A 19,086-nucleotide genomic window follows, 5' to 3' on the forward strand; every position below is an offset into this window, starting at 1 on the left:
TAATCCAATATATTTTATTTTAGGCATTTTAAAAGCTTTATTCTGAGAAGGGACCCATGGCACAAAAGAAGATAAGAGTTCTATACTCAAAGGCAAAAACAAAGATAGATCTCCAACTTTCCTCACAGGTAATGTGAGGAGGTAGTCTACAAATGGCCTCAGTGTGGATGTCCTTGTGTTTTCCCTCTCTGTACCTGAGACAGAGGTTGAGGTTCTCAAAGGGACCTTAGTAGCCTCAGTAGAAAGGAAGACAGAGCCAACTCACAGAATAGAGAGCTTTTGAGTTACGAGCCCCAGGAGTTTTATCCTGTGATGTCTTTATCGAGCTACCAAGGCCAGCAGTTCCTTGTCCCATTCCCATCTAACTCGCTTCTAGACCTGACCTAATTACATGGCAGCTAGACTACTTCTGTCTTTTTGTAGCCTTCCCTAAAGTCAATTCCCTTTTTTCTCCCCAATTGGTGCCCCCTCTCTACTTTGCAGACTTTGGACCATGGACACTAGGATGAGAAGTCCTGAGGACAGCACAATGCTCAGTGTGAACATGTGTATGGTAGCATCCGTACAGAGGACCCCAGAAAAGGATCAGACACTACAAATCCATGTGACTTTCTCCATGCATACTTTACTGAAGAGAGGAGAGGAGAGAAGGGGAGGGGAGGAGAGAGGAGAAGAAGAGAGGGAGAAAGAAAGAAGAAAAGAGTAGAAGAAAGAAGGAAAGAAGGGGAAAAGAAGAGAAGGAAGAGAAGAAAAGGAGAAGAGAGGAGACAAGAAGAGAGGGGAGGAGAGAAAGAGGGGAGGAAGAGAGGAGTAGAGGAAAGAATAAGAGGAGGAGAGAGGATGGGAGGGAAGGGAAGAAAAGGAGAGGAAAGAAGAGGGGAAGAAGAGTTCCCACCACTGTGAAATCTCAGAATTGGCAGAAACATCAAAGGCAAATTTGATAAGCAGAACCTTTTCTAACAACAATCCCAATAAGTGACTATCCACTCTCTGCTTGATGAGTCTTAGTGATTTCAGATTTCTTTTCAGAAGAACTCACTAACTCACAAGGCAGTCTAGATCACTCTTGGATAGCTCTAATTTTCAACAAAATTCCTTTTTGTATCATGTTGAAATTCCCCTCTTCAACTTCTATGCATTGTTCCATAACAATCCAAGCAAAACAAGGCAAATCCATCTTCACATTATGTGAAGGCAGCTATCAGATTTCCCCTAAGTCTTCTCTTCTCCAATCTAAACATTCCAAGTTCCTTTGACTAATCATCACTGGCTGCCAATATTCTTCCTAAAATATGGCTCTTGGAACTGGGCCATTTGCACTGTTGGTTTATATTTAATTCACAATCCACAAAAAAATCCACACTTTTTTATACACACTGTTGTCTAATCATCCATCTTTCTTTTTGCAAGTACAGAGCTGATTTTTTAGTGCAAATGTAGGAGTTTACATTTGTCTTTATTAAATTTCATTGTATTCAATTTGGCCTATCACTCTAGCCTTTTCTGTCAACCAATTTGTTATCTATCCCTCCCAGCTTCATGTTATTGGCAATTTGATAAGTGTCCCTTCTATGTCTTCATCTAAGCCATCAATTAAGATGTTTTTCAGCATAGGCCCAAGGACAAATTAATAAGGCATTCCACTAGAGATTTCCTTCTAGGTTGGCACTGAACATTAATGACTCTGACTTGAGTCTGGTCATTCAGCAAATTCCAAATTCAGGCAGCTGTACCATCATCTAGCCTACATCCCTCCATCTTGTCCACAAGTGTGAGACTTTGCTTCATTCAGATATCAGAGAAATGGAAGCAACCTTAGAGATCACGTAATGCAAAACTTTCCTTTTACAGGAAACTGAGACCCAAAGAAATAAAACGACTTGTTCCTGGTAACACAACTATTTAGTGACAGAACTAGGAACAGAATCTATGTCCTGATTCTTAGTATTCTCCAGTAGACTATCAGCTCCTTGAAAGTAAGGATTGTTGTATGTGTGTGTGTCTACCTCCAGAATTAAAGTGTCTGACATTTAAGAAATTATTATTACTTGGTTGATTTCTCTCTACAACATTATGCTGTGTGAACTCAAGTCACTGATGCTCTCTTCCTTCCTACACCCAAGTTCCTTGCCTGGAAAAGTGACATACAATTGACCTTTGTGCATGCTCTGGTCTCATCTTTCCCCCAGCCTCCTTACTCACCAGCAAGGTTTGCTTGCCAGATTTCCAAGTCTGTGGCTGAGCTTTGGGACTCTGACTTCTGATGATGGAAGGGAAACCTAGGGAAGAAGTAAGACACATGGTTTAGACTGGGAAAAGACTGGTTACTCCTTCAAGCCAAGGCTAGGTAGCAGTTCAATTGCATTCATCAAGGAGACCCCGGCCCTGGGTCTAGCCCATCACCAAAATGCAACCACCTCTAATGGGAAGAGTGAATAAGCCAGAGTCCAGGTGTTAGAAACGCCCTTAAGAAAGGGAGTACAGATATCAAGAAACAAAAAATAAGGAAAGCCACTTGGGAGACAGAAAAAAAAAGAAAATGAGACCAAGGACCCAGTGGAGTTTTGGGGCAGAATGTTCCCAGACTAAGTGGTAATGTCATCTGGAATAAGGCCACTGTATGATTAAGACCAAATGAAACTGCAATGTGTCCCTGAGGAATGGGCTGACATCCAGAGGAAAAAAAGGACCATCTTAATTCAAGCCTCGGGTAAAAATGACCCACTGAAATTGCTATAAATTCAAAAGCTGAAGTGATCTATTATTGATTTCCTACAAATCTGTAGTTAGATCAAAGAGTAATGAAGACTATGGCTTTGCTACTTCAATGCCAGCCAATAAAGTTAGATGTTAAAAACCACTTTATATTTCTCACTGATACCTCACCTTCCTCCTGTAGCTCACTCCCACCCCATCCCCAATTATCCCAATGCTAGGGTGCCACTGATTTTCCTATTTTTACAAAGCAAGATACTGTGCCCCAAGAGCCTCAGGCCCAGGCAGCCCAGCAATGATAGAGCTAACCCAAAGCCCTAGGTCCTGATGTCCAGAACACATGACTAACATCAGGGCTTGATTTAGGAGGGGTTAAATAACAGTCAGGAACCTCTGTCCTGGGATATGGAGAATTATTGACAGGACAACCCCTCATAGGACCATAGAATGTTAGAACTGAAGTTCATCTAGCATAGCTCTTGGGTTTATAAATGAGAATAAAAATGAGATCTCCCCAGATTCTTCTTCCTTCCTCCCCCACAAACAATTTGCATAGCACTTATCCTGCTTATAAAAATGAAAAGCACACACTTCGTCAGCCACCCACCTCGGGTAGCTCTACACAGGTCAGCTGTTGATGCCATGGGAAACAACAGTTGTTAAAATTGCCAGCGGTAACCAAGACACCATGGAGAGAAAGAGATAAACAGGGTGGCTGCTGACAGCTGGAGCAGCTCTGCCAGGAGGCCCTGGGACCTAATCTAAAGCTCTTGCTCTGGGAGAGCCCACCTTTCCTTCCCAGCCCCAAATGTTGATGTAACAGCCCTGGTCCCTGAAGACCATCAGAATCCCCTGGGGTGGTGAGAGGAAAGATCCTGTATTGGCCATTCCGTGGGGCAGCAATTAGCTGAGAGGGAAGGAAAGGAAATGGAACGTGAAGAACCAAAGAGTCATCCTGCTCCCAGGGAAAGAAAGCCTTACAAGATGGGGGATTTTAAGAGGATGGAATCGTATCCTACATTCCCAGAAAGAAGAGGAGAAGGGAAAAGAGGCTGTCTTGCTGCTTTTCAGAGGCTGGAGTAACAGCTACATGGGGATGGGGAGCAGGGTAAGCAGAAGAGCCCCACAGAGAAGGTCTGAACTTGGGGGTCTGGGAGAAGGGCCATGCATACCCCTGACAGGAAACTCTTCTGAGAGGGGGATGTGCTGAAAATGAAAGCAAAGGCTCTAATGGAAACTCCATCTTCCCCACAAGGGAATAAAGGCTGGCAGGAATAGAAGGTTGGGGAAAACAAATGGAAATGATAGGGTACCAGAGTTACTGTTAAACAGGCCACCATCCAACTGTTTGGAAAACTCTGTAGAGGCCTGTCCCAGGGTGGTGAACTGATAGGGGACTTTCCCACTGCCTGCTGGGAGAGAGAGAGGCATTAGCAACTGGGTGCTGCTTGTGGGGGACAAGCCTAGATAACTGAGGGGTATCCTAAGGTCACAGACTGAGAGCTGACCATCTAAACCAGATCCTCCATTTCACAGATGGGGACACTGAGGCCCAGACCCATTTCGATGATTTGTCTTAGATAGCAGAGTTGGATCCGAACTAACTTTTCTGATTTCTAGTGTAAGAATGGCCCAGTGGTGTAAGTGCCTCCGATCCGTCTCTTCACAACAGAAGTTCCCTCCTTCTGAGGCTCGCCATAATATCCCCAATCTCCTAAGCAGGCCCAAGGAAAACTGAGACAGGGTGTGAGGAAATGGGAAGGACGCAAAGAGAATTTTTGGTGATTCCCCTAAATTCTCCTTTTCAGCACTGTCTGTCTCCATGTACCTTAGGACTGCTACTATAGTTCCATCCTGGGCCTGACCTTCCAGAAAGCATCCCCCTGCTCCAAGGTTCTCCTGTCTATAAAAATGCACAGTATCCTACATAGTTTGTGGCACCAAAATGGAACTCAAGAAAAATCACATGAATGAATGAATGAATACAAAAGATTCAAAGAATCAATTACTAGTTCACTGACCTAATTCAGCTTTCCTAAATGATCTACTAAGTAGGGAAGACTCCCCTGGTTGGTACTGATCTTCAAAACTCACGTAGCATATTAGTTTGCCTCTGTATGATGTAGCTATCGCATATTATTGCAGATTTTAGTTAGCTGTCCTAGAATCATAACTTCCTGCTTGGTTCCATGACGGCAGGGAACTGCATCTTATCTAAACCTTACATCTCTCCAGTATCTATTGTAGTGTGCTAAATAAAGTAGAACCTTTACAGGATCATGGATTTGTAGAGCAACAGCTGGGAGAGACCTCAGAGGCCATCTATTTCAATCCTCTTGTATTAAAAATGAAAGAAGTTGAAAGTTATGGCCCCTACCTATAATTCCTGCTACATGAGAGGCTGTGGCTGGTGGATCTCTTGAGCTCTGAGATTCTGAGCTATAGGAGGATAAACCAATCCAGTGTCCACATGAAGTCTCACAATATGGTGAGCCCCTGGGATATGGGAAGTGAGGTACAAGGGGGAGAGGAGCAGAAGGGGAGGAGTGGAAGATTGCCTAAGGAGGGACAAACCAGCCCTGGTTTGTTATAGGAAACCCTGCTATTTAGGAGTATGTGGCCCTGCATAAGGAGAGACAAATTAATCCTATTCTGTAGTAGGAAAGATTGTAATGGTGACTAACTACTTAATGTCTAGCCTGATTAGAGAGGCCCAGTCTCTAAATAAATAAACATACAAATAGATAGATGAATGAAAATGAATAAATAAATGGATTGTTTCATAAACGAATAAAACAACTAAAAGAAATTAGCAAATGAATAATTTTTTAGAAAAATTTAAAGAATAAATAAAAAATTAAGCAACTTAAATAAACATCAACAGTGAACTTTGAATAGAGGTCCTTTGACTTCTGAGATGGTATTCTTTCCATTGCTTTTTGAGTAATGATAATAGCTGACATTTATATATAACTCTAAGGTTCACAAAGAGCTTTTCATATATTAATTATCCTCTGAGGTAGGTTTATCATCCAGTCAAGAAAATACAAACAATATGAAATGTCCAGAGAAGATGCCTTAATTTAAAGGAACATTTCTCTTAATGGGGCACTCAGGATCTAAGGAAAGTTGTTTAGAGTGAGGAAAACCATCCTTAACCCCATGTAAAGGTCTATCCACAGATGGTAAAATGGATACAGTGCTAGTTCTAGACCTAAGTTCAAATCCAGCCTTAAATATTTACTACTTATATGACTCCTAGGCAAGTCACTTAACCCTATTTGCACATTTCCTCATATGCAAAATGAGCTGGAAAAGGAAATGGCAAACCATGTTAGTATCTTTGCCAAGAAAACCCCAAATGGGAATTCACAAAGAATCAAACACAACTAGTTGACTAAACAACAACAAAGGGTCTATCTCCTCTGCCCATGGAAGATCACAAGATTTAGAATGGGGAGAATAGTGTGACTTCCTTATTTTATAGATAACAAAACCAAGGCCTAGAGAGGGGAATCAATTTGCCTATTATAACACAAACAATGAAAAGCAGAGCCAGGAATAAAAATCTGATCTTCTAGCCCCAAATCCACTATTTTTTCAATAGGCCATGCAACAGTGTGTATGCTGATTTACAAATAACTAAGAATCTTTAGTGACAGTTGACAGACTCTAAATTTTGTCTGAAGACAACTACCACACTGGAACTCTAAGGAGACCTTAAAACTGGCCAGTTCTTCCCCCATGTACCTTGCCCAGAAGAGTAGCTCCACTCCATTTCCAAGATGCTGAAACCACTTCAAGATACAGGTTAGAACATCCAATATCAAAGTTCAAGCTTTGAAACCAATCCCTATCCCTATCACATCTAGGGATTATCTCTTCCAGACTATTTATTTATGAGAAGCTGGAAGGGAAGCTTTGCTTCCATGAACATCTACTAGGGCAATCCCAAAAATCATCTTGGAGAAGTGAACCTTCCTCCTTGACTTCCTGCAAATTTATGCTCTCTTTGGTCTTAGGTATTTGTTTCTAGGTGGTGATAAACTTTGAGTTTAACCTGAAAATCCAAGAGCAGGAGTCCTAGACATCATGTTTTATTGGGGAACTTAAGAGAATGAGGCAAAGTAAAGAAAGACAAAAGAGAGAGAGAAAAATGGGAAGAAGGGAAGGGAAGGAAGTAGGGAAGGGAAGGAAGAAGAGAAGGGAAGGAAGAAGGGAAGGGAAGGGAAGGGAAGAGGGAAGGGAAGGGAAGAAAGAAGGGAAGGGAAGGGAAGAAAGAAACATAGATACAAAACTATATTGAGATTTTTTTATTGGGAAAGGAGTCAAAGGATGGGGATCATACTGTCATATCCAAGGGTTAAGGATAGGCATGTGATTCATGGATTTTCAGTTGAAGAAATTCCTTCTACCATGTAGGTCAACATTTTTTCTACAACCCAAGTTTTAAAAAGTTGCCTAGAACACTTTAAATCTGAGTGATTTGCTCAGGGTCAGAGGTAAGATTTGAACTTATGTCTTCCTGGATCTCTGTCTACTACACCATGTTGTAACATATAGTTCAAACCTTTTGTTTCTATAAATTAGTCAAATAAGGTCCAAGAGAGATCAATTTGCTTTCCCAGAGTCACACAGCAATGACAAAGTCAGGGCTAGAACACATGTCTCCAGAGGCCAAGTGTTTTCTATGCTGCACAATAAATTAGCTAAAATGAGAGAAACATGGAAAAAAAGACCTTCTGGAGATCAAAGGGGAGTTGTTAAAAGAAGAACATAGCTGAAGAGAAGAATAGGGACAATAAGACAGGTGGTCACTGGGAAGGGGGTCAGAAGTGAGGAGGAACAATACCTTTCAGAGAGAAGGAGGAGCTTCCTTGAACAATAGGCATGTTATCAGAGCTCTGAATGGAGGATGAATATTCCCATACTCTGGAAGTGTAGTTATCTGGTAGGGAAAAAGAGTGAGTATTTAAATCTAGCCATCCCATCTCCATTTGACCCTGGAACAGCTGGGGTTAAAGAGCACTAAAAATTGGAATAGTTCTCAATTATGTTCTCAATTAAATTCTCAATTATGCATATGAATAGTAGGCAAGTAGAAAAAGAGCAGACCCAAAACATCAGATCATCCAAATATGTCATAGGACTATGAATTTGAGAGGTCATTTGTGCTACCTCCTTAATTTTCTTTTATTTGGTCTAATTATCAAAGGAATTTGTATTCCCTGAACACATTTAAATTGGGCAGAAGGCATAAGGCAGTGTGGAGTAGGCTGTATGACTTGGAGGAAAAAAAAATTACTCAGCTACCAATATTTTGCCACAGATAGTCCACAACATGCATAATGGAGAGTTGATAGGACACACTGCAGTGTAATAACCCATCCTCCCTCTGTTGTAGGCAAAGGAGATTCCAGTATGATTAAGACCTTCCTCTCAGCCTCCTACCCAGTTTTTCTGCTCTAGCTGCCTGCAGAGGAGAGATAAGTGGATTTCCAAGCACAGTAGAAATTACTTTCGATCTTTTTTCTCTAAAACAAAACCTCCTAGAAATATAAGGAGGGATCTCTATAATAACCTGCTACTAAGAGCACTGGTGACTTTAATTACAAAGGCATCTTCTCCTGGAGCCAGAACCTAGAGAGGCCAAACGATTGATTTTCTCCACACTGCCCCAAATAGAAGTGAATTTTTGATGTAGAGCCTAAAAAGACAGCAAAGATTGTCTAGTCCAATTCTTTCATATTACAGCTGAAGATATTGAAGCCAAAAGAGTTTAGGTGATTTACTCCAGGTCATACAAGTCATTAAGCTAAAGAGCTGAGACTTGAATCCTGATTCTAAGGTTCTTTTTAGTTTCTTCTAGGGCCTCAAGTATCAATCTAATGTTGCTTCTGCCACTCTTCTCTGAGAGAAGCTTGGTACCTGAGTCTAACCAAGAAGGAACTTCTTCATCTCCTCCATCTTTCCCTATTTTCCTGAGTTTAAGACTACCATTTTGCTCCCTATTAAAGGAGTTCTCTATGGGAATACAGAGCTTGAAACTTCACTGATTAGGGCTGTTGCTTCAGGTCTTTCCCTTTAAGCACATTCTATAGCAATGAAATAACTCACAACTAACTGGCATAAAATCATAGATTCCTAGAGCTATGGATTCATTTGGGCCACCCCCTGCCTTTGGGCCTTAAATAACAATTTTCATTTCTAGGGTTCCTTTAAGTTTTACAAGGTGTGTTTTCACAGCAAATTTGTGAGGTTGAGATTACATGTATCATTCTTCCTACTTTGCAGAGAGGAAAACTGGCATTCTGAGGGGTTAAGCAATTTTTCCCAGAACCACATAGCAGGTAAGTTACAGGATTCCGAATAGGTAGATTCTGACAAATGCCAGATTTTCATTCTAATTCTAACACTAGTGCTTTTGCTATAATATCAAGCATAGAGATTTCCTGACCCCAACATTAATGCTTAATGTCAGGAAATTCTTGACCAGGTGTCTTAGTGATATCTCCTAGGACCCAGAGTTAAAATGACATAAGAAAATTCCTCATGAACAAATGGTTTAGCCTCTCAAAACCTCAGTTTCCCCTACTGTAGCATGGGGGTTCTACCTACTACATAGGATTTCTTGAGAGGAAAGCATTTTGTAAACCATAAAACATTATAGAACATGAATTAATATTAGACTCATCCCTTTGAGGGCAATTCATTTCTCATTTCCTCTTATTTTATTGTAGGGGAGAATAGAAAGCAAATGGATTTCAGAAACCCTTTACTCAGACTTTACATGACTCTTATTTTTAAATAACTACTTTTTCCATTTTGGCCTTTACTCCAGGTTTTTACTATCTGCTTGCAGCTCCAACACACATACACATACACACACACACACACACACACACACACACACACACACACACACAAATTAATAAACTCTTCAATCAGAAGTCACCCTCTCCACCAAGACCTTCCACTATCTTCATACCAATGTCATCCTCCCCGGATTACTTCTCTCCTTCCTCTCAAGTGACCTATCACTTTAGCCAGGATATAAGCTCTCCTGCTGGCACCTACCTTTGGTTCCATAAAGATTGTTGAAGTTCTTCTGGTTGAACTCTTTGGTGAGGCGTCCTGGAGAAGAAGGTTGATAAGATGCTCTGGCCCCAGCTAAGGAGAAAGATGAAGAGTACATGTTTGGGTATAATCTGAAGAGGAAGAGAAGGAGTAACCCCTGACCCAGAAACATTCTCTCCAATACCCCATACTGGTATTGAAAATACTATTATTAGAAATTTAACTAAGCAGAAGGGAGCAAATCCTAAAACGATTTGGGATTTTCCAGTGTCTCCTATTAGAATGAAATACCTTCAGCAAAAATGTTGCCTTAAGCTCACACTTTAGGATTATTAATGAACACCAAGTTCTCTAAGAGGAAGGCCTCTATTGGCAGAACATGGGATAGTGTCAGCCTCTGTGGGCAAGGAAAGAAGTAATGGTGAAGTACTGTAGAGAACAGAAATGAGAAGCTAGAAAATGCTACTCTATTTTATGTTTGTCATAGGCAATGGAAATGAGGAAATTATGCAGGAGAGGAATAATCATGTCACAGGGGATCAAGGAAGGAACTGGGAGTATGTTAAGATGTGTTTTGAAGAAAACAAGACTAGCAGGAGAAGTGGGGGCTGTAGCTTGAAAGTTCTATTCAAGAATTGCATGAGGGGCAGCTAGGTGGCGCAGAGGATAGAGCACCAGCCTTGAATTCAGGAGGACCCGAGTTCAAATCTGGTCTCAGACACTTAACACTTCCTAGCTATGTGACCCTTGGCAAGTCACTTAACCCCAGCCTCAGGGGGGGAAAAAAAAAAGAATTGCATGAATTTAACTTATGGGGAAGGGGAAGGGAGGGAGAAAACTTGGAATGCAAGATTTTGCAAGAGTAAATATTGGAAACTATCTGCATATATTTTGAAAATAAAAAGTTATTATAAAAAGGAAGGAAGGAAGGAAGGAAGGAAGGAAGGAAGGAAGGAAGGAAGGAAGGAAGGAAGGAAGGAAGGAAGGAAGGAAGGAAGGAAGGAAGGAAGGAAGGAAGGAAGGAAGGAAGGAAGGAAGGAAGGAAGGAAGGAGGGAGGGAGGGAGGGAGGGAGGGAGGGAGGGAGGGAGGGAGGGAGGGAGGGAGGGAGGGAGGGAGGGAGGGAGGGAGGGAGGGAGGGAGGGAGGAAGGAAGGAAGGAAGGAAGGAAGGAAGGAAGGAAGGAAGGAAGGAAGGAAGGAAGGAAGGAAGGAAGGAAGGAAGGAAGGAAGGAAGGAAGGAAGGAAGGAAGGAAGGAAGGAAATACTATTCAAGTACCCTATAGGGTATCTGACTCATTTTGCTTGACCCCAGAGGTCAGAGGCAGAAATAACAAGTGTTGAAGAGATAGATTTCCATCACATATAAAGACAAACTTCCTAATTATTGAAGCTACCCCTCAGAAAGGGAAAGGTTTCTCATGGCTGGAGGTCTTAGCAGAAGCTAAATGACCATTGATCTAAGATGACATAGAAGGAATATCTTTTTAAGAATATTTGGACTAGATAGTTCTGCGATTCATTCCATTCCCTGTCCATCAAGGTTGAGAATACCCGAGCCCTGACTGTCTTAGTAAGGATCTCCTGATAAATGCAAAAGCCAAAGGGATGGGCACATCTTACTTTATATCTAAATCAGCTTTCCAAATTGTGTTCTTTAGACTATGAGAATAATGGTCATATAAGGACACTTGATATCTTCCCCCTCTCCATGATAATGAAATTATATATATATATATATATATCATTATAACTAACATTTATATACCACTTTAAGGTTTTCAAAGTGCTTTAAAGATTTTATCTCAGGGGTAGCTAAATGGTATAGTGGATAGAGCTTTGGCCTTTGAGTCAGGAGAATCTAAGTTCAAATGCAGCCTCAAATACCTAACACTTACTAGCTGTGTGATCCTAGGCAAGTCACTTAACCCCAACTGCCTTGCTAATAAAAAAATATATATATGTGTTATCTAATTCTCACAAGAATCCTATGAAGTAGATGCTATTATTATTCCTATTTTACAGATGAGGAAAGTGAGGCTGAGAAAGATGATATGACTTGCCTGGCATCAGAAGCAACTAAGTATCTGAAGGAAAATTTCAACTCAGGGAAGTATTCATCAGCAATAATAATAATAATAGTATCAGGCACTGTGCTAATTGTTATACAAATATTATCTCATTTTGCCCTCACAACATTATTATCGCTAGTTTGTAGATAAGGAAGTTGAAACATAGAGGTTAAATATTTGCTCAGGGTCACATAGTTACTGAGTATTTGAAGTAGGATTTGAACTCAGACCTTCCTGACTCCAATCCCCTATTCATTGTATCACCTAGCTGCCTTACAGTTTTCCTCTCTCTCATATCTAAAAATTCCTCATTTCTGGTTGCTTCCCAATGTGGAATCACTGTCCTAGCCAAGAAAACTGCTTATGGAACTTCTTAAAGCTGCTCAGTTGGTCATTTCTCTCAGATCAAATGCTCAATGAGTCACAGGCCACAAAATAGGATCATAGAATTTAGAGGTGAAAAGGCCTTAGAGATCATCTAATCTGTCTCCATAATTTTCCCCCCCTGAGGCTGGGGTTAAGTGACTTGCCCAGGGTCACACAGCTAGGAAGTGTTAAGTGTCTGAGACCAGATTTGAACTTGGGTCCTCCTGAATTCAAGGCTGGTGCTCTATCCACTGCGTCACCTAGCTGCCCCCAAGTCTTCATAATTTTACACATAAGAAACCTAGACTAGAAACAGGTCCATCCAGGCAGGACACCCAGATGCCAGGAAGACTTCATGTATGGGCTAGGTTACTAGATGCCATCTCCTCCCTTTGCAAGGCACCGTAGCAGATACAACCATCTGTAGGAAGGTGAGCTCAGGCTTGGCACAGGACAGGAGGACAGGAATGTGAAGGCGAGGCCCCATCCCTCACTGCTGCCACCTCAGACAATCTTCACATAGCCCAGATGCTGTTTTTCAAACTGAGAAAGGCCCCCATTATGGGGGAAAGGCAGCTAGATCCAACTGTCCAGGGGCATCAAATAGGAAAATACCCATTCATTCTGCTTCCCTTCTGTGAATGGACCTTAGCCTTCCTCCTATGCATTGTATTTATGGGGGCAGCACCAGCCTTGAATTCAGGAGGAACTGAGTACAAATCTGGTCTCAGACACTTAACACTTCCTAGCTGTGTGACCCTGGGCAAGTCACTTAACCCCAGCCTCAGAAAATAACAATAATAATAATAATAATAATAATAATAATAATAATAATAATGTGTCTAAAAAAATAATGTGTATTTATGAAGGAATCTAACATCCTCTCAGTGGTATGACAGAGCAGAAGGGAGATCAGCACAAGGTTATTCATGATGAGCTGATGTGGGGAGATGGGAAGGAACACAAGCAACCGGGAAATGATCTCTTGAGCCAAGGAAACTCCCATCGACTAGAGGAAGATGGAAGATTGGTGAAAGGGAAGGAGAATCCACCAATAGTCAGCCCTGTAAAAACCTGATCCTGTTATCTACGCAGAGTTCAGTCCTGGTGTTAAAGCTGAGGGAATATAGAAAAAGAGGGAAATTGGACTCCTGTCAAATTTCACATAAGAAGAGGCAGAACCCTTGGATTCAAGTCCAAGTCCTCTGACAGCACTGTTTTTAGATCGGATGTCAGCTGACTTAGATTTTAGTTCCAGTTTTTCCACTAACTTCTGTGTGGCCTTGTATTGATCAATCATCTCTCTTGGTCCCAGTTTCCTTATCTGTAAAATGGAGGGATTTGAGCTGAATAGCTCTCAAGGTGCTTTTTCAGCACTGAGATTTGTTGCTTTGGCACAGTGGGTTCATGGATTATCAAAGAGGGGCAAAGATCTAGGTGGCACAGGGGATAGAGTAACAGGTTTGGAGTAAGGAAAACTCATCTTCATGAGTTCAAATCTAGCCTCAGACACATCTAGATATATGATCCTGGGCAAGTAATTTAACTGTTTTCTCACCTGTGAAATGAATTAAAGAAGAAGTTTACCAAGAAATCCCTAAATGGAATCATAAACAGCCAAGCACAACTCAACCACAATAATGATTATTAAAGAGGAAGGAGGAAGGTTTTCTTAGCCAAGAGATGAAATGACTTTAGAAAATCAAATTCTATGAGAGGACAGAGAGGTTTGGGGAGTGTCTTTTGTGAATTTTTATTCTTATTTTTGAAGTGATGAAGAACAAAGTCTGTTTATTTGTATACTTTCCTGTGCTTGGGGAGAAATTGAAAAGCCAGCAATATGATAGCCATGTGAATAGGACATAGAGGCTCTGTGATTAGGCTCAAAGTATCATCATGGCATTTTAGAATGAACAAATCAGTTTGATCCAGATAGTCCAGGACAAAGAATTCTCACTCCAAGTATTCTGGTCTGGAAAACTTTGGCCATTAGGATATGGAAACTGGCATTTGGCTAGAGGCTTAGAGAGACTAATGGGGCAAAAAGGTAAGAAGAACTGGGCATTAGATAAACAGGCTTAGAAAGTTTAATCACCAGCTATCATGGGATTTGATTGCTTTCTTAAATACACACCACTAATTACTTACCTTTCTGGAGATTTATGTTTTCTTTTTCCTTGTGAAAAATCCCTATGAAACACATTATAATAACCTGGAATAAGTTGATGTAGAGCTAAAGAGATGCCAGAATTGTGTAGCCAGTTATGGTGGCAAGGGACAGAACAAAAGGGAAAGTTAATTAAGGTTAACCTAGCCAACAGAACCCAGGCAACCAAATGGGCTCAATGACCAAGATCAAGAGCTCATTGCATATTTTCAAAATAGTCAAGAGAGTTTAGAAAACACTGAAAAGAGAGGCTTGGACTAAAAGGCAAGGTACTGGGATTGAGTCCAAGGAAGGGCCCAGATTCAAGTCCAGGCCTTTAAGCATGGAAACCTGTTTGAAGCATAGAGTCATATGAAGAATCTAGGAATAAAGATTAGTGGAATAAGAGATCAAGTGGGGAACATCTGGAAGGGGGAAGAACCTTGAGGTCTAAAGCCTAGAAAATAAGAAGCTACCACAGTAGGTTCACAGTTCCACAGATTAAATGAATACAGCTGCTGCTTACGCTTAGGGTTGAGGTACATGGAATATCTCTTCATGGTATCTGACTGGCCCCAGTCAGACGCATAGTTGTTCATAAAGCGATGGTCCCCTGGGTAGAAAAAAGACAGAGGTGTATCATTAGAGGGCTGAGGCAGGATTACTAATGGGGATAGAGCGGGGCTCTGGTCTTGAGATGGATTAACCTCAAGAAACCAAGATCCTCATCTCAGGAAATTTCATAGAAATAGCACTAAAGTTTTCCGGCTGTGGTCTGGAAGAAATATTAGGCTCACTAACATGGCCCATACTTCAGCAAGTCCTATCCATCTGGAAAGGTGCTGATACCTGATGCCAAAGAACTGGCCTGGCTAAGCTCAGAAAGCATCTTCATAAAGATCAGTACTATTTTTTGGCTATACCATAACTGGAGCAGAAAGGGCACAATCTGTACTGGTGGAGATGGGCTCCAAGCAATGACTTCCCAGATCCTTGAACCCTATGACTCAGGATCCTATATAACTAAGTCCCCTGGTCTTACCCTTACAGTGCCAGGCCTGGAATCTTACTACTTAATTACTTACTAGCTATGGGAACCTGAGCAAATCATTTAACCCTATTAACCTCAGTTTCCCATCTGTAAAATGAGCTGGAGGAAGAAATAGATCACTGATTTCTTTATCAAGAAATCTCTAAAAATCAGGTCACAAAGTCATACATGACTGAAAAAAAAATGACTGAACAAAAACTAAATGTTTTATCCTACCACAGTGTCTTAATCTGGGGTACTGAAACCTCACAAAGGGTCCGTGGATAGATTTCAAGGTGTCTACAAACTTGGATAAGAAAAAACACATCTTTTTTCAATATCACTGATTTCTTTGAACTCCAATGTATTTTATTCTGTGCATTTAACAACATTATTATGAGAATGGCTTCTCCAAATACTCAAAGGGATCTATGACATAGTCCAAAAAGTGAAAAAATCCTGGCCCTAGACTTAAAGATTTAGACTACCATTAAATGTCCTAGAAACTAGAAAAGAAATGAGCTATTTGATTTATAGAGTTACAGATACTGATAGGTCTCAATCCATGTCAATTAGACTATTGGGGACTTGGCTTCTCATTCATCTCTCCACTCAATTTCTTTCTTCTCTGCCTTTTCTTTATCTTAAATGCCTCATCCTTCCTTTTCTCTTCCTCCCAGAAAACAGGCTCATCAAAAGAGAGTAATGGAGCAAGCTAAGTGTAAGGAACTATTCTCAGACAGAATTATACCTCAGAAAGTTCAGGTCATATCTGTGCAAAAATATTTATAGAAACTCTCTTTGTAATGGCTAAGAATTGGAAATTGAAGGGATACCCATCAATTGGGGAATGGCTAAACAAGTTGTGCAAAAATATTATTATGGTATAAGAAATAATGAACATGATGACTTCAGAAAAACCTGGAAAGATTTACATGAACTGATTCAAAGCAAAATGAGGAGAACCAGAACATTATACATAGCAACAGCAATATTATATGATGGACAACAGTGAATGAAATCGTTATTCTCATCAATACAATGAAACAAAACAATGTCCATAGAATTCAAAATGAAAATTGCTATTCACTTCCAGAGAAAGGATTGCTGGCATCTGAATACAAACTGAAACATACTATTTTTCCTCTTCCTTCTTTCCTTCCTTTTTTTTTTTGGGGGGGGGCGGGAATTGTGTTCAAATTTTCTTCTACAAAATAACTAATATGGAAATTTGTTACATGATGACATAGGTAAAGTCTCTATCAAATTAGTGTCTCAGGGAAGGGGAAGGGAAAGGATCAAGGATTAGAATTTGGAACTTAAAACTTTAAAAAAAAAATGTCAAAATTGCTTTTATATGTTGTTGGGGAAAAAATAAAATAGTAAAAGTGGGGTAAAAAAAAGAGAGTATAGGTCAAATTGCTCCTAGTCTGGGATCTTGTCCATTTCATCCCTGATACCATCTCTCAGAGGAAACTTGTCCCTTATTCTCCCTCAACTCCTGCCCCAGGCCATGAGGAGGCTATGACTCAGTATTATCTTATATCAGTTAAGGACCTACCAAAGAGATCTAATTCTGATCCCCCTTTCTCTCCCCATGGAACAGCAAAGACTCTGGACAATCAGGACATGGATTGAAACAGCTTGGTTCTTGTATCTATAGCAATATTTCTATAGCCGGCTCAGAACCTCCTAGCCAAGGCCTCCCAGTAGTCTCTAAGGTCTCAGCTATTTCTAAATCTATGATGCTATAAATTCTCCAATCTCTATCTGGATGGAGAACTACAGATGAGAAGGAATAAATCCAGTAAGGGAGCCACCCCAGCCTGAGGCTGAGGCACTGACATCAGCAGTATTCCCCTTCTCCCACTAGGCTTCTTGCCTTTGTAAGGCTTGAAGGAACCACACCTGTTCTAGGTAGTCACCAACCTTGACCTACAAAATGGGCCAGCGTGGGATTGGGTCCCTGGCTTTTCACTTTAGTCCTCCAGGCCCCACCTCTCTCTACCAAGCTCTAAGCCAGGCCCAGATCTCACAGACAAACCCAGATCTAAGCTGACATTTGCCAACCAGCTATGGGAACATAGCAGCCCACTGGCACCTTCATGATTTGTGCCTGAGAAATGAGTCACATGTTAATGGGTTCCTCAGCATTTTAGGTGGACTCATTTCATGGTAATTCTTTCACAGACAAGTTATCTCGGTCCTCATCCCTGAACCTCCTACACATTATTGCCCCCTCACCTTATTTTACTCTCATATTTACCCCACACAGAATCAGGTCCTCCACCTTGTTGGTAATAGAGATAGAGATCAACCATTTCCTTCCTGGGCATGCACAGCCAGAGGAAAAATTTACCAGGCTCAACTCAAAGACCAAAGCCATAATTAGGATGGGGAAATTGAGCCTTTGCCATGGGGCAGTGATATGAGAGAATATGAAAGTCCTAAAAGTCCAATATCCTTGCCCCTTAGGATCCTACACTGGCCATATGTCACACTGCCTGGCTGTATAGTTATCCTTTTCCCCTATCCTAGGGCCTTGTTGCTGATAATTATCTTTGCCATAAGGATGACTTCCCACCATATCACCTTATACTTGTTCCATCCCACCTTCCAGATGGCTTGGGAGGGCCAAGAATTGGATGTCACTGATTACAAATATACCAGATTCTCTGGGATCACTTTCCTAGTAAAACTACATCTAATTAAATCTATGTTGCACTGTTCTCACTTTTAGAGATCTGGGTTGTGTTGTTTGTGGGGGACACCTAGGGTTATAAGTGCACACAAGCCAAGATGATATCCAAAGTCTTTCTTGCACTCTAGGTGAATTCCATTTTGTTTCACCTGCATTTGTCCCAGAACCATATTTCCTACTTATGACTTTGGCAAGAGCATCCATCAAATTAAACTCCTACCAGAGGTCTGACATTCAGGTTTAGAGATGGGAGTTGGGACATGAAGACTAGAAGAAAACACAAAAGCTTCAAGACTAAGAAGACTAGCTTATTACAGATTAAAAAAAAGCAGTCCTCTCCATTGGAACCATTTTTAAAATATAGATCAAGGGCTTGCTGAGACATGGTGCAGGTGACTTCATTTGGGGATAGGAATGACTCAGATTCAATTCTACAGAAACTTTTGAGTTGTCAAGATAGGCTTGGTCTGCCTCCCTCAGCTCTTTCCTCTATGAAAAAGATAGTAACTGTGCAAAACTCATTTCAATTTGTATTATCCAATAAGTCATCATGTTGGGGTAGCACAATGTACTGAGATGACTTTACACATGAAGCCTGGAAAGCCCCAGATCTTAATCCTACCTGTGATCTTCCCTAGCTATGCGACTACAATAAAGTTCCTGAACTTTTCTTCATTTGCTAATTGAAGATGGTAGTATCTTCATCTTGGGTTATGAAGATCATGTAACATCCACCAAAAGTCTACATGGCAGTTCCATGGAGTGGCCACTGGATGCTGCCTGAGAAACAGATATGGAAGATCTGAAATCTACCCTCTACCCAAGTCAGCATAACTGACTCCATGGAGTGGCTGATGCTGCCTGAAGAACAGATGTGGAAATTTACCTTGGCCATATTCACTAACCCTTTGGCCTAGATATTGTTGTTCAATTGTTCAGTCATGTCTGACTCCTCATGACTCCATGGATCATGCCAGGCCCGT

The 19,086-nt window shown here is 41.0% G+C and overlaps 1 protein-coding gene across 3 annotated transcripts in view; it reads right to left on the reverse strand.

Annotated features, from left to right (window-relative positions):
* Window positions 1–2,097: 2,097 nt before the first annotated feature.
* TRIM29 (tripartite motif containing 29) overlaps window positions 2,098–19,086 on the reverse strand; it is a 39,187-nt gene continuing 22,198 nt past the window's right edge. The window contains exons 5-9 of one of the 3 annotated variants that reach the window (XM_074302544.1): window positions 14,899–14,985; window positions 9,793–9,885; window positions 7,568–7,663; window positions 4,029–4,124; window positions 2,098–2,279 (exon numbers count right to left, since the gene is read on the reverse strand). In XM_074302544.1, the coding sequence (XP_074158645.1) occupies window positions 2,113–2,279; window positions 4,029–4,124; window positions 7,568–7,663; window positions 9,793–9,885; window positions 14,899–14,985 (539 nt within the window). In that variant the 3' untranslated portion in view covers window positions 2,098–2,112. Of the gene's footprint in view, window positions 2,280–4,028; window positions 4,128–7,567; window positions 7,664–9,792; window positions 9,886–14,898; window positions 14,986–19,086 lie in introns of all 3 variants that reach the window. The other 2 variants (XM_074302543.1, XM_074302545.1) reach the window with 2 other exon arrangements.

The sequence above is a fragment of the Sminthopsis crassicaudata genome, chromosome 3 (genome assembly GCF_048593235.1).
Source record: "Sminthopsis crassicaudata isolate SCR6 chromosome 3, ASM4859323v1, whole genome shotgun sequence".
NCBI lineage: Eukaryota > Metazoa > Chordata > Mammalia > Dasyuromorphia > Dasyuridae > Sminthopsis > Sminthopsis crassicaudata.